The sequence below is a fragment of the Amia ocellicauda genome, chromosome 15, assembly GCF_036373705.1.
Source record: "Amia ocellicauda isolate fAmiCal2 chromosome 15, fAmiCal2.hap1, whole genome shotgun sequence".
Lineage (NCBI taxonomy): Eukaryota > Metazoa > Chordata > Actinopteri > Amiiformes > Amiidae > Amia > Amia ocellicauda.
This window is the reverse complement of record NC_089864.1, coordinates 17,323,257-17,338,248: the sequence shown is the minus strand read 5'-3', so window position 1 is coordinate 17,338,248 and position 14,992 is coordinate 17,323,257. Positions and strand designations below refer to the sequence as shown.

The following is a 14,992-nucleotide window of genomic DNA, read 5'->3' as shown; positions in this document are numbered from 1 at the left end:
TGGTATTACTCGTTGTCTTCTTGAGAGAGAGAAAGAAAGAGAGAGAGAGATTCGGTAGATCAGATTTTAATAAATGTAAATGTTTGGGAAGGGCTAGATGTTGTTCAGTCTGCAACTGATGTATTTAACAGCTTGGGGTTCAGATATCTGCCGGCAAACATGCCCTAACAGAAGGAGTGTGGAGTGTATTAGCAAATAATGGGACACAAGCACATACAAATAGACCAGTTTAGAGACATTCTCTGTGTAGTATATACAATTTTCATTTAGACAAAATTACACATAAGTGAGACTAACAAAGGCTATTACCTGAATGAGGAATGTGGGGTAATCAGCTGCCTTAACACACTACTTTGAAAGTGCAACTGAATCATTTTAACTGGGTCCATTGTGCACATGGAATGAATAAATGAACTTCAGTAATTCATTTAAATGTAAGTTACTTGGATTCTTTAACCAGTGTGCAAAATATATTCATGCCACGGGTCCCTCTCAGGAGAACAGGAATTTGAAATAATCACACACCTGGGATATGCTGCTCGGCACATAAGTAAACCCCTGGTAGGTTAATATACTGCAATCTAAGCTGGAATGACTGCAAAGCACAACACATGTAATTATAATTAAACTACTGTAAGGTGGAAGGTAGTACATATAAAGTAATAATATATATATATATATATATATATATACACTCACCTAAAGGATTATTAGGAACACCATACTAATACTGTGTTTGACCCCCTTTCGCCTTCAGAACTGCCTTAATTCTATGTGGCATTGATTCAACAAGGTGCTGAAAGCATTCTTTAGAAATCTTGGCCCATATTGATAGGATAGCATCTTGCAGTTGATGGAGATTTGTGGGATGCACATCCAGGGCACGAAGCTCCCGTTCCACCACATCCCAAAGATGCTCTATTGGGTTGAGATCTGGTGACTGTGGGGGCCAGTTTAGTACAGTGAACTCATTGTCATGTTCAAGAAACCAATTTGAAATGATTCGACCTTTGTGACATGGTGCATTATCCTGCTGGAAGTAGCCATCAGAGGATGGGTACATGGTGGTCATAAAGGGATGGACATGGTCAGAAACAATGCTCAGGTAGGCCGTGGTATTTAAACGATGCCCAGTTGGCACTAAGGGGCCTAAAGTGTGCCAAGAAAACATCCCCCACACCATTACACCACCACCACCAGCCTGCACAGTGGTAACAAGGCATGATGGATCCATGTTCTCATTCTGTTTATGCCAAATTCTGACTCTACCATCTGAATGTCTCAACAGAAATCGAGACTCATCAGACCAGGCAACATTTTTACAGTCTTCAACTGTCCAATTTTGGTGAGCTTGTGCAAATTGTAGCCTCTTTTTCCTATTTGTAGTGGAGATGAGTGGTACCTGGTGGGGTCTTCTGCTGTTGTAGCCCATCCGCCTCAAGGTTGTACGTGTTGTGGCTTCACAAATGCTTTGCTGCATACCTCGATTGTAACGAGTGGTTATTTCAGTCAAAGTTGCTCTTCTATCAGTTTGAATCAGTCGGCCCATTCTCCTCTGACCTCTAGCAACAACAAGGCATTTTCGCCCACAGGACTGCCGCATACTGGATGTTTTTCCCTTTTCACACCATTCTTTGTAAACCCTAGAAATGGTTGTGCGTGAAAATCCCAGTAACTGAGCAGATTGTGAAATACTCAGACCGGCCCGTCTGGCACCAACAACCATTCCACGCTCAAAATTGCTTAAATCACCTTTCTTTCCCATTCAGACATTCAGTTTGGAGTTCAGGAGATTGTCTTGACCAGGACCACACCCCTAAATGCATTGAAGCAACTGCCATGTGATTGGTTGGTTAGATAATTGCATTAATGAGAAATTGAACAGGTGTTCCTAATAATCCTTTAGGTGAGTGTATATATATATATATATATATATATATATATTATAATACTAACAGAACCATTAATCTTTTGACAATACCTTGAAGGTAAACTGACTTTCACATCTGCTTATTCTTCACCATCTGGTATAATATTCTCTAATTGGCTTAATTTACACATTTGACCTCATTTTACATGATTTATTTTTTAAATATTATAAAGTTATATGAGCAAAAAACCCCAAACAAACAACACTCCCCCCTTGCATTAGGTGTAATAAGGCAGTAGGGGAGTAAATAAATATATATCAACCGAAACATAAGGAAGCAATTTTAATATTATAAAACTAAAACTAGAACAGCACATGGAAAGTATTGGAAACTGTAAGTGAAATATTCAAGAGTGTAAACAAAAGTCCTACTTTTTGTTTTGTTCTTTAAATCTTTCAGTCACTGAAAACAGTTTACCAGCGAAAGTTGGAAAGCCAAGGATGTTTGCACCAGAAGCATGTTCTACGTAGGAGAGGTTCATATTGGTTGATTTGGAAAATAAAGACCATTAATATGTTTGTTTTCCCTGATGGAGCACGGCAGAGTCCCTGAAGCAGTTAAGTGACCTACATGTGCTGTAATCATATTACATAATTACATGTAATGGTGCTAACAATGTTCAGTGTTACAAAAATAGTTTCCAGTAGCCAACACAATGCAAAATGTGTGATCTCAGTTAGGGATCGATAACTGAACTAGATCAAGTTCAACTAACAGGTGAATATATGATCAATTATATTGAATCTGAATATTATTAACTTTATGTACTTTCATTAAGAGGAATAGTTATCAGTCTTTATATTTTCTGATGGATAATTCTCTTTAATTGATCAACACTTGTTGGTTTTCCTTCCTAATCCTCTCTGGGGCTCACGGTCACTTCGGAATTCCCTGATGGCTCCAGATGTCTTGACAGGCTACTAAGTAACAGTTTATATTGCAAAACACTGTTTGAGTGTCCAGAACGGACTGTGCAAATGACTGGCTTAATTGCCCATCTGCCCTTCCAGTCCCAATAACATCACCATTGTGCACCACTGGGGATTTCGGTTGACAGATAAAAGCTGTTTGCTTTCACTCTGGTAAGTGCATCTGCAGGAGAGCCCAGTCTCCTTTCACAGGAAAGAGAAAAAAAAATCCATTAATAATCTAATTTGTATATGTCACTTTGTGGTGGCAGTGCATAATGGCAGGACTGATAGGATACCCACAGGAGATTCCACTGTATTATCATTTCTATTAAGGACGGGCTATTGGAGTTTTTCTTTCCCTTTAAACTGTCTGTATACTTATATACAATAAAACAGAATATAAAAACAAAATGATATGCTGTTTAGCTATATGGTATAATACTTCACTGTCCACAAAGGATCCTGCTACCCTATGATGCAATACCACAACCATAAAGCAAGCATATGCTTCATTATAATGGCGCTGAGGTATGGTTATTTTTGTTTACTAGGTACTTTATGTGGTTCGATGTTTATCCTGAAGTTAGTGAACAGAGCCTTTTGTTATTCCTTTATTTGCAGTCACTACCACTCCTCATAAAAATAACTTGGTAATTCCTGGATTATTTCCTCAAGCCTACATGCCTTTTTGCATTATTTTCCTTCTCCATGGAAGGACCCACAGCAGTTGCTGCAGTTGTTACTGTATCGGACTGGGGTCGTCACACTGCGTTCCTGTTTGCACTGTGAGATTGTCTGTCTGACCCGGGTTATTCTGAAATGCACACGCACACGTATTTTCAACCTCCTCAGAATCACTCGAGGTCGCATTGAAATAAAAACAAGTCCCATATTTTATGACAAAGGCTGGTGCAAGGTATAGTTTAGAAACATGAAAAACACATGACCATATATATATATATTATATACACACATACTACCGGTCAAAAGTTTTAGAGCACCCCCATTTTTCAGTTTTTATTGAAAATAATTAATGTCTCAATGTACTCTGAAATTAAAGCATAGAACAAATAAATAATTGGAGATAAAAAAGAAATCATGGAATCGTTTTGTTTAACAAAATGTAAGCCCTTAAGCTGACAAACTCCATCAAATCTGTGTGCTTCTGTTTAATCCCATTTGTACTCTTCACTGTTGTATTGTTTGCCAAGTGTTTGGTATCCCATGAAAGCTGAGACTCTCAGCTTTCTAATGATGTGAAAAAGTTGTTTTTATGTGCCCCCCCCCCACCCCTCTGCGTTCTGCAATGGGGGTGGGGGGATATTTGGTCTGAGTAGGAATACAAAATCTCAGAAAATATTGACAATTAACAAGACCATCCACATTTTGGTAGAAGCAACACACACCCGTAGAGAGCTCAAAATATGAAGATGGAAACTCAGTGAACAAAAAAACTGTGTACTAATACACAACAATTTTACATAATTGGATCTGAACTTCTGTGTGTGATAGAACATCAAACAATATATACTGGATTAATCATTAGGTTGTTCCGAACAATTCTGATCAAAACAGAGTGATCTGTGACTGTCTGAATGAGACCCCTACACGCTGTTAGCCAAGAGAATAAGCTTTCAAACGATGTGTGCATTGTAGGAATACAGTGTTACTTCTATGCACAGGAGCTGCGTGTAACACTGCCAAATAATGCTTAAGAGGGTGTAGTAACACAGTATATAACTCTGAAATGTACATTATTTTTCAGTTTTTGGTAACCTAAACTTTTTTTTTAACCTCTGGCACTTGACCGCTTACCTTTGAAACATTTCAGGTTATTCACAGGACTTCTGCGTAAATTTCAATAAAAACTGGAAAAATAGGGGTGTTCTAAAACTTTAGACCAGTAGTGTGCATGTCTGTGTGTGTGTGTGTGTGTGTATATATGTATACACACACACGCACGCACACATACATACATACATAAAAAGTTTATTCACAGATTATAAAATATATTGGATGTGGCATTAATGAATTAATTAGTTACATACATCAATTGCATCATGTTAAGAATGTGAAATCATTCATTATACATTTTGTCAGTTTTCTGTATGGTTTTGACAGCAATATACATCACAGTAGAAGAGTAAGCAGAGGTTAATAGTAAGTCATTCAAATGTATTAGTATGTTCATTTCCTTTACAAAGATGTTGGGATGGTTGATAGGCTTGACAACATAAAGAAAACAAATTAAATTACAATGGGCTAAATATAACAAAATGAAATGAGTTGGGACTCAACTGCTTTCTGGTTGCAATGGTAGTCTGTCTAATGTTATCAAAATGTGGAGATATACAACCTTGGGGAAGTGGATTGAATATAATATTTCTTTGATCAAAATGATTAAATGTGACATATATACATACATCATTATCAAGATTAATTTAGTTTTGAATGCATATCATCAATATATGTATGCACTTTGACTGCTGCATCTAAATGTTTATAGACCTCGTGCATTTCAGCTTTGTAGAACTCTATTAAGCATGGAATATTAAAACCGAACCATTTCAGAATCCGTTTTAATAAGAAGGCCAATTATTCCCAGCCACAGGAGACTCCTGTGATGATTCCCAGGCTAGTGGTTTAGGATTGCTTCCATATGTTCTTCCACATTAATTTGATTTAAACACCAAATGGCTTTCTGACACGCTTTTACGAAATCATTTAAAACCATAATATTACCAATAAAATCCACTAGATGTTTCCAAAGAACCAGTCTCATGGCTTTAGTATTTAGCTTTGAAAGCTGTACCTTGCCTCTGAAAACAGCAGTTGTTATAGCTCTATTATTGAGAGATGCCTATGTAATGTATTATTTTGTATATTATGTTTAAAGTGGACATTATACATACTGTATCTCAGGGCGTATTCAATTATCAGTAATCATATAGTTAGGTCCATAAATATTTGGACAGTGACACAATTGTCATTTAATTTGAGGGTAGTTACATCCAAATTGGGTGAACAGGTCCCCCCCATTTTAGGGGATCAAAAGTAATTGGACAGCTAAAGACAGCTGTGGAACAGGCCTGGCAGAGCATCACCAGGGAAGAACCCAAGCATCTGGTGATGTCTGTGGGTTCCAGACTTCAGGCAGTCAGTGACTGCAAAGGATTTGCCACCAAGTATTGAAACCCACAATTTAATTAATAATTATGTTAGTCTGTCCAATTACTTTTGAGCCCCTAAAATTGGGGGGACCACATATATAAATGGGTGTAATTCTTGCACCATTCAGTCAATTTAAAGATGAAAGTCTACACTTCAAGAACATCTTAATTGTTTCCTTTCAAATCCATTGTGGTGGCGTACAGAGCCAAAATGATGACAATTGTGTCACTGTACAAATATTTATGGACCTAACTGTCTATTACACATGACAAATACCCTAACTTGAAGGTAATAAAACATTACTTGTACTCTATATTGTGGTGAACATGATGGTGACGGAAACGTTTTACTGGTATTATCTGTGCATCCACTAAAGCCAGATAATAAACAATAAAAAAAATTAAGTGATATTAATGTTATCTATCTTCAGATTAGTCGTTAAGCTCAGTCAAATCCCTTTGTTTTGAACCCAACCCATTGTAAACTTTAAGCCTTGGATAAACTTTGGTTTTAAACCTGTCACACTATTTAGGTCAAAAAGCTTTTCTTTGTGTCAATTTGGAATCTGCTTTCCATTTCCACTCCCAGTCTTGTATGGATTAATTAGGTTTAATACTTTGTTTACCCTTTCGTCAGATCCATTATTTTGACTCAAAATGCTCCTGTATTCTATATCTTACAAATCCCGAATGAAATCTGAGCATTTAAGTTTGTTGTCATGAGAATGAAAAAACAAAACTTTAAGCATTAAATGTTTTTTCAACGTGGTGCTGCATATTTCTGTCAAAATAAAAATACCAAACAGTTAAAAAATCTGCTGCAAAAAAAGTATGTTTCTTCTTCTTTGAGCTTATGTTGATGTTCACTACAGTAGATATTAATAGCAGACGTGTCAAAATACACTGTCAAAGTGTATTCACACGTATGCAATCAATATTTCATGGATCCTCATTCAGCTTTGACAGCCTTGAGAGATTTCCTTAACCTTTTGAGAGCCTTCTTGACCACAAATCCACAAAGGACCACTCCCACTGGCGCAGACTGTGCAGCTCATGCTACTGAACTCTTTCTGTCAGTTCATACCACAAAAGTTCTTGTGTTTTAAAGTCTGAAGCCTGTGATGGCCAATGGGAAACATTTCAATTTATTCTCCCCTGAACATTTGGTCATAGATTTGGATGTGAGCTTTGGATCATTATCCTACTGGAAAAGCCTTGTGGGACCAAGTTGGAACTTCTTGAGGTCTTTGGCTCAAACTCCCTGGTACATTGTGGAATCCATCCCTCCCTCAGTTCTACCAGGGCACCAATGTAGTCCCAAAGCAAAACAGATCCACCTCCATGCTACACAGAGGGGGTCACATTTTTCCTGGCATGAGCTCTAATTGTCTGCACCAAACATTTACATTGAACTTCTCTGACTGAGGCTATGGTAGAAACAGGAATATACAATTTGTATAGCCCTCCCTAGACTTGTGGAGGATCATCAACTTATAATAAAATAAATAAAAGACTGCATTGCCTCCTCTTACATGACTTCTACAAGCATCTATCAATATCTATCAAACTACCAGATCAAGATAGAAATAAATATGTACACAGTATGGCTTTATTTTAGACTGATATGATACTAACACATACAGTACTGGATGCTTTTAGTTCCAATCTGAAATGTATTAAATAACCTGTTCTACGTGTTTTTTAAAAGATACATACATTATTAAATATCCTAAGACTTATATCTAAAACAGTGTTTCCATTTATGTGTTTACAACATAATTGCACAGAAACATCAGGTTTCAAGTGAACAGTGCAATGAAGACCAACAAATAAATTACCCTGAAAACAATTATTAAAAAACAAGCATACGATTTTATTTTACTCACAAGGAATTTTGTTCAGTTCGTTCATGAACTTGTCCTTCACCCGGGAGAAGGTGTCATCCTTGTCGCCTCCCTCTTGTCCGGCCGGTCCTGTGGCATTGACAGGCGGGGCTGGCGCCACTGTGGTGGCCGGCGGCGCTACCAGTGCTGCCCTGCGGCTTTCATTCATGGTGGTGCTGGACAGCCGGGCAGAGGCTAACATTGAAAGAGAGGAGAGAGAGCAAGAGCTGTCAGGAGCCTGAATCCACATATCCCCGCAGAAACATGTCAGAGACAACAACACGCCCAGGTAGACGTGTGCGTCTGTGTGTACACCTGCCGGCTTAGCTTGAGCAAATATTGCATCATTAACATAATAACCTGCCTTAAGGTCATACAATATTTAAAAGCCATCTCCAGCCAGATCAGATGCCGAACACAAATATCTTCTTGGATAATTTTTTCCTCTACTCCTGCCTATTACATATACATTCAGGAAAGGAAATGGAAAAGTTCTATAAGGAATGTTTTTATTTATCTAGTTTTCTGTGCCTGCCAGAAAGCACAACAGCAATTTCCTATTGAGCACTGAAGCTGCTTACAATAGGAGAGAGCACTCATCAGCTCTCTCTGTGGGCGGCGGGGAACAGACAATGAGAGTTGTTATTGCCAGTTGTTTCGAACAGGTTGTCAGTGTTTCCATTGCCATGGTAACACAGGGTTAATGGTCCACAGAAGATGTGTTTTAGTTAAAGAATGACTGCAGCTTGCTATGTGACACCAAGTTGCTTCTTTAACATGGATAATAACTAAATAAAAAGACAGACGATAGATGTAGATATAAGTATCCAAAAAAAAAAAAACGGATATATTTAATTATATAAATATATTTCTTATCTCTTCTATCCACAATGAAATGCCAGTTTTTCTTATTGGTTTTCCGTCATTAAACCATGCATATACTTTTCTTTGAAATGATTTGTATTGTGATTTCATATATCATGTTTTACTTTGATTTCACTTTGCTATGAATGCACTGGGGCTTTACCGCACACTTTACAAAGGGTAGATGGACTAGTGGGCTGGTTTAGATCACATATGTCTTGGTCTCATCTTAAAACTTTTCTAGTATGATTATTTTTGACACAGTAATAGAAGAAAAGCAGCAATTAGATCTGGTGGTCTTCATGACTTCTGTGGTAATATTATTATCCCTTCCCACAATCAGGAATACTTCTGAATCAAGACAATACACTGTTAAGCACAGATGCCATACACAATTATATTATGTATTGGGGTGCTGTGAAATATTAGGGAAGCGAAAGGAAAGGTTAAATCTTGCCAAAGCTGTTATTTTTTAGATTTACAAAACAAACTGCTTGCTATAGTTTGTGGTTGCCGTTGCTCCTATGGTTCTGTGAATCATACTCTCTGTGGTGTCCTCAGGGAGAGAGAACAGTGCCTCTATCCTTTGGCTATAATGCAGACTCTGAAATTACCACATCAATGTCAAAATCCAAACTAGAGAAACAAAATCAAAAACAAAATGCAAAACAATAGCAAAGAAGAAGTACAAACAGAACACTAAAACATATTGTAAATTAGTGTAACTTAACAATACACTATCATTTACTGCATAGCTTTGTGGAATGGATAAATAGATTTAAATTTTAATCATCAGAATGTAATATGTTGCACAAACATCAGCAATGTCTGTTACACTTACCTATTTGCCAAACTAAATTCATACAGTGCTTGTGATACACCATAATCCATCCATATGCCATAAAATTTCTCCTATGTCTGATACATTTACAGAAAATGCCAACCTTTTATTCTATTTTAATCCGGAAATACCAAAAATACAATCTATATGGTACGGGTTTGCAAAAACCATGACATCAACAGGCCTCTTGAATTATGGAATGTTATTCAATCACAGTGTATTATTAACACAGTTGGTCGGCCAGCACTAATTATGTAAAATATATACTAAGCTGTGTCGCACCCTTGGAAAACTCCTTTCATTCCATACTGCAGTATGTTTAAGCCGTTAACAGAAGTGAACTGTGGCATTAGAGCATATCAGTGTACTTCACACTCCCACGTGTTGTGTTGCACGTTGTGGTCAGCATGTACTGTATGAAGCAGTTTAGTTTCTCTTACAAAAAATAATCCTGCATATTTGGCTTTGATATTTATTTGAGCCACTTCCATTCTAGCCCTACCCTGTAACATTGACTGTAAACAGGGCTCTGTTAAATTATTCAGTCCTGTGTTCTCCCCTCACCTAAAAGCTTGACAGCTGTTGCTCAGTTAAACGTGGGCTGCTTCAAACAGCCAGAACATGTAAACTCCTACATTTCTGGTTGAGTATCAGACACCTTCCATTATAGCGAGAAGCAAAAGAAAAAAAGTATTTGCATATGTTATTAACTTTTCTTCACCTTAACAAAAATCCTTTTAACCTTGAAAAACTAACTTTTTAATATATACACATACAAAAGAATACAAATGAATGTCCATTTCCACATTCAGAACATCCTCAGTGAATCAGTTTGTACAACAGACTATCTTACAAAAGAGAGATACTTTATGCCTTCTGTGACTCATGGTGGATTCATCTTAATAAGAATGTCCAAGCAAAATCCCATGTCAAGTTGGATGGAGGTTTGATCAAGTTGGAACCAATCTGTTTATATCAGATAATTTAGATGGAGCTGTACGTTCCAGCAGAGTGACCGGAGCGATCTTGCCGGCACATCCTTTTCCTGAAAAACGCATCCTTGGTACTCAGTCGAGCCCCTCTAATAACAGAGGTCACCTCTTGCCTACCTTCTCCTCAGCTCTCAGTTGCCGACACTAATTCACTCTGACAGACATGTTAAAGCCTGCATTATCTTACAGCATGTGTTATTTATACATCCAATTATTTCAAAAGGCCCTGGTAATGGTGCGATTCCAACTTTTTTTTCTTTAAACCTGAAGGTCAATGTGTTTATAAGGACTCTTTATTTTTATGTTTGTCTGAAAAGAAAAAAACGAAAAAAAAAAAACGCTCTAAAAAGGCTTTGCAACTGATGGATCACCCCTTCATATCAAGAACCAATCTTCAGGAATGTGAAGTCATTGCTATTACTGAACTTTACAGCAACCTTGACCTTTTTGCAATCATGGGCACCTCTCTCATCATACCACTGACCGTAGCTCTGCTCCAACACAAAGTCAATATCGGGGCATTTTCACCTTCATTAAGTACAACCTTCGCCTTCCTGCTGGAAATGATACATCATACACACTTCCTTCTATGATGTATGCCAATAAAATGCTGTATATTTTATATGATTGGTCTCTGTTGAATCCATTTTTAGTTAGTAAAGTAAGATATTTTTTATAATAAAACCTTAAAATCGCCCCCACCAACCCCCAGGGAAGACAGATTTTATACACAATATCTTAACAAAAAACATTTTCTATGTTAACCAAATTAAACTGCTGCTATTATAATAGATGGGTTGTGCTACTTTAGTTCCAAATTAAACACTGATTATAGGAAATAACAAACATAAACCTGCATTCTGAAATGCGACAAGTGACTGCATTCTAAAACTATTTCCATTGTTTTTGTTTTCTTCTGTTTTGTCTGAAATTTCAATACAAATGTCAATAACAAGAAATGCAGTTTGGAAAGCACACATGGATCGTTTTCGGAACAATGGCATCGTGCATAGATGTGTAGCCAACCAAGGCACCGGCTTTTGTGCAAAGATTCTGGCAAGGCTCATAAAACGAGCACTTAATTGCCAATTTGTATACACTATAAAAGCAAAATGAACAAAGACTGAGGCTCAGTTGAATAGATGAAATATTTCAAGAGGTTGAAGGTAATTTATTTGAAAACTCAAAAAAGAAAAAAAAGGTGAAAGTCAAGAAACCAAACCTCAAATAATATGCTAATTCACTATAGGAATACACACACACAAGCACACACATATATATATATATATATATATATATATATATATATATATATATATACACGCACGCACACACGCACATATGCACACATACATAGATATAGTACACCTGTTTTCCAAGACCTGCCTATATCAAACCCAGCACTGTGGACATCCCCCAACAAGGCCACAGTATATAAATATATATACAGTATATCACATATATATTTATTTATTTTTCAAAATTATGTTTAATTTCTTTAAATAACAAATGAACACATTTATAAATGTTTAAGGGAAAAAGAAGGCTGGATAAGAAGACTTTCTCACATCCATATTACTGTGTCATGCCTAAAAAAAAAATACATTTTTTAACCCTAAATGTTCTGTTTTCAAGTGTTTCAGGCAGGTGTAAAAACCCTACCCAATTACTTGCCTGCCAGATGGCTCAGCATGCTTCTCATCACACTATTGCCTGACACTGCTCTCGCATCATCCTTCCCATCTCATCCTAAGTAGGTCAGTGAGTTTACTTCCATCTCCCAACCATTTCTTGACTCTACCCCCATTGCTTCCCAGTGGGGGAGATCTCTGAGTCAGCAGTGCTTGTCAGCGCTTCATCAAGCAGGCCTCTGGTAGAAAATCCATCTTTTGACGTGTAATTTGATTAATTTGTGTATTATGAGACAGTGGCTTTCACTGTATGCCTTTCAAATCTTGATATTGTTCTCCTCTCACTGGAAACATGCTGAAGTGACTAGATCACATCCATCTTTAAACAGTCAGAGATGCACGATAATGGATTGTTTTGTTTTACTCTTAATTGTAAAAGCAAAAGAGAGAGGAAACTTAAAAATAATCTGACTTAAATCTCAACTTGCTTTCCTTATGGCAGTAGGTTTCATATATATATATATATATATATATATATATATATATTATAACTTGGGCGTGAGGAATTACTGAACAGCCCATTTATTGTTTAGAGTAAGTATCAGACCCATTACAAAAAGTGGATTAACCTCAATTGTTATTGGAAAATCAACAAACCGATCTCATAATGGGACAAACAGGAAACTTGTTAAAAAGTAAACTGTGCACTAATAATAGAAAACGCATACACAGACAATTATTAATGCATGGGGCGAATGACCAAGCAACATTATGGAGACTAACAGACTTTTAAATGAATCTTAATGCCGAGATAGAATCACTCATTTTATAGGAAAATTGCCTGCTCTCAAATGAATAATTTATTCACATCTTTTGTTCATGAACCCACCAATTTAACTGCTTCATAAACATACATATTAAGCTTAATATAAACTGCTTAGGAAAGTTTTGCAGGAGAGTTTTTGTTAGTTGGTACTGCATCATTATGGAAATAAATACAATTCAATTAGTTGATTACTTTTTTTTCATACTGAAAGATGTGCATTTCGAATTCTGTCTATTTATTCTGATTTATTATTAAAATGATTCAAAACACACAAATTAGAAATATTGTATTAACTTTTTGCATGATACAATCTTCAGCATAAGATACTGAACTGATGGAACATGGGCTCCTGTTTTCCTTATTATGAAGGAATATCAGGGAATTATTAAGCTTCCATACATTTTCCACACTTTATGAATTCCCTATAAAGACTAATTTAGGGACATTCCAATCCATTAAGACAGAATTAAGTATTTTATTACAATCACAAATCAATAATTGTGAATCAAAATACAATTTGCTCTAAGTATATATAGCAATAGTTAAATAATAACTTACTAAGCCTGTTATAATAAACAACAGAAGCAGTGCTGTCTGTATTGCTGTATTCTGTATTTGCAATGTAGTAACAGATATGTCTATTTTGACCAATTAAGCTTATGTGTATTGGCAGACAACCTCAGCCATTACAGAAGAAAGTGAGTCAGACACTATCTTTCTCGCGCGCAACCGGCCTCTTCCAGGGAAGAGAAAAAATTGGCCTGTGTGGTCTGGGAAGCTGGTGTCTATTAAGAAATCTGTTAGACTTATAATAGCTTTCACTTTTTATTCATTTCTTTTTGTTAAGAGACGCTCCCTTGGTACTGTATACTGTGCAGTTAAACAAGCACAGTTTAATCTAATGGCAAGTGTCCCTTTCACTACGACTGCTGCCTTTGTCATCCCGCTTGCCCATCTGCAGAGCATGGCACAATAATGAAATTATGGTGGTAGATGCACTGCAATAAAAAAGCTATTCTGAGAGGCTTAAGGGACCTTGTCAATTTCACTCTTGATTAAGAGAAAGATCGCTTTAGTCACTGTTCATGTAAAACAGTATGAGATTGCCCATGTGCTCTGTAAGAGTGGCATTTTCTCTACATTTGTAAAGGCTCCAGCAGAGCATAAATCATTGGTTAATTAACTTAATATTCACAATGTGCAGGGGATAGAGTAGCACGCATATATAGGACAGGAGGAGAATATTGCACTATTCAAGTCTAATGTGGTCTGTACAACAAATATCACTAAGTTCTAGGCTTCTAAATGCTGTTCATGTGTGTCAAGCTATATAAAAGGCATTGTTTTTGTAGTCACGTCCCAATAAGAAAACAGGAAATTATAACTTTATATATATATATATATATATATATATAGTTAACTGCAAAATATATCCAGCTGAATATGGCATTTATGGATATCATTTTGTATACAAGTTAATAAAAACTGTCAATCAGATTTTTTTTTTTAACTGGATTTTGACATGATTAATATTATTCCCTAAGTTTTGCAAAACAGTATTTGCAAGAGAGAAAGTGAAACCAAACCACAAAGACAGCTTGGGTGCATTTTAAACTTTGCCATCTACCTAATCAAAGCATTAATGACAGTTACCAAATTGTTCTCCTCATTTTGTGCCAGTCTCTGTTCTTCATTTCTGGAAAAAGATGTGACCTCTATCCAAATTTATTGCAAAGATGTCTTAACTTTCAATTACAGCTGAAGGAAAGTGTAGTGACATGAGTCAAAAAACAAAACATTAGAAACAAAGTAAACCATAATGCATACAAACTGGCTTGAAAGCTATAAAGGTCCCTTCACAAAATACAAACTCTACAGGCTTACGACAGTTGTAGGGTCAGTAAGTACAATGAAATAAATGGTCTAAGGGAAAAATGCATGAC

The 14,992-nt window shown here is 36.5% G+C and overlaps 1 protein-coding gene across 6 annotated transcripts in view; it reads right to left on the bottom strand.

Moving 5' to 3' along the window:
* The window catches only part of syt1a (synaptotagmin Ia), a 235,989-nt gene that overhangs the window by 53,206 nt on the left and 167,791 nt on the right, over window positions 1-14,992 (bottom strand). For all 6 annotated transcript variants that reach the window (XM_066723614.1, XM_066723615.1, XM_066723616.1 and 3 more), the window contains one exon: window positions 7,899-8,090. In XM_066723614.1, the coding sequence (XP_066579711.1) occupies window positions 7,899-8,064 (166 nt within the window). In that variant the 5' untranslated portion in view covers window positions 8,065-8,090. The remainder of the gene's footprint in view (window positions 1-7,898; window positions 8,091-14,992) is intronic.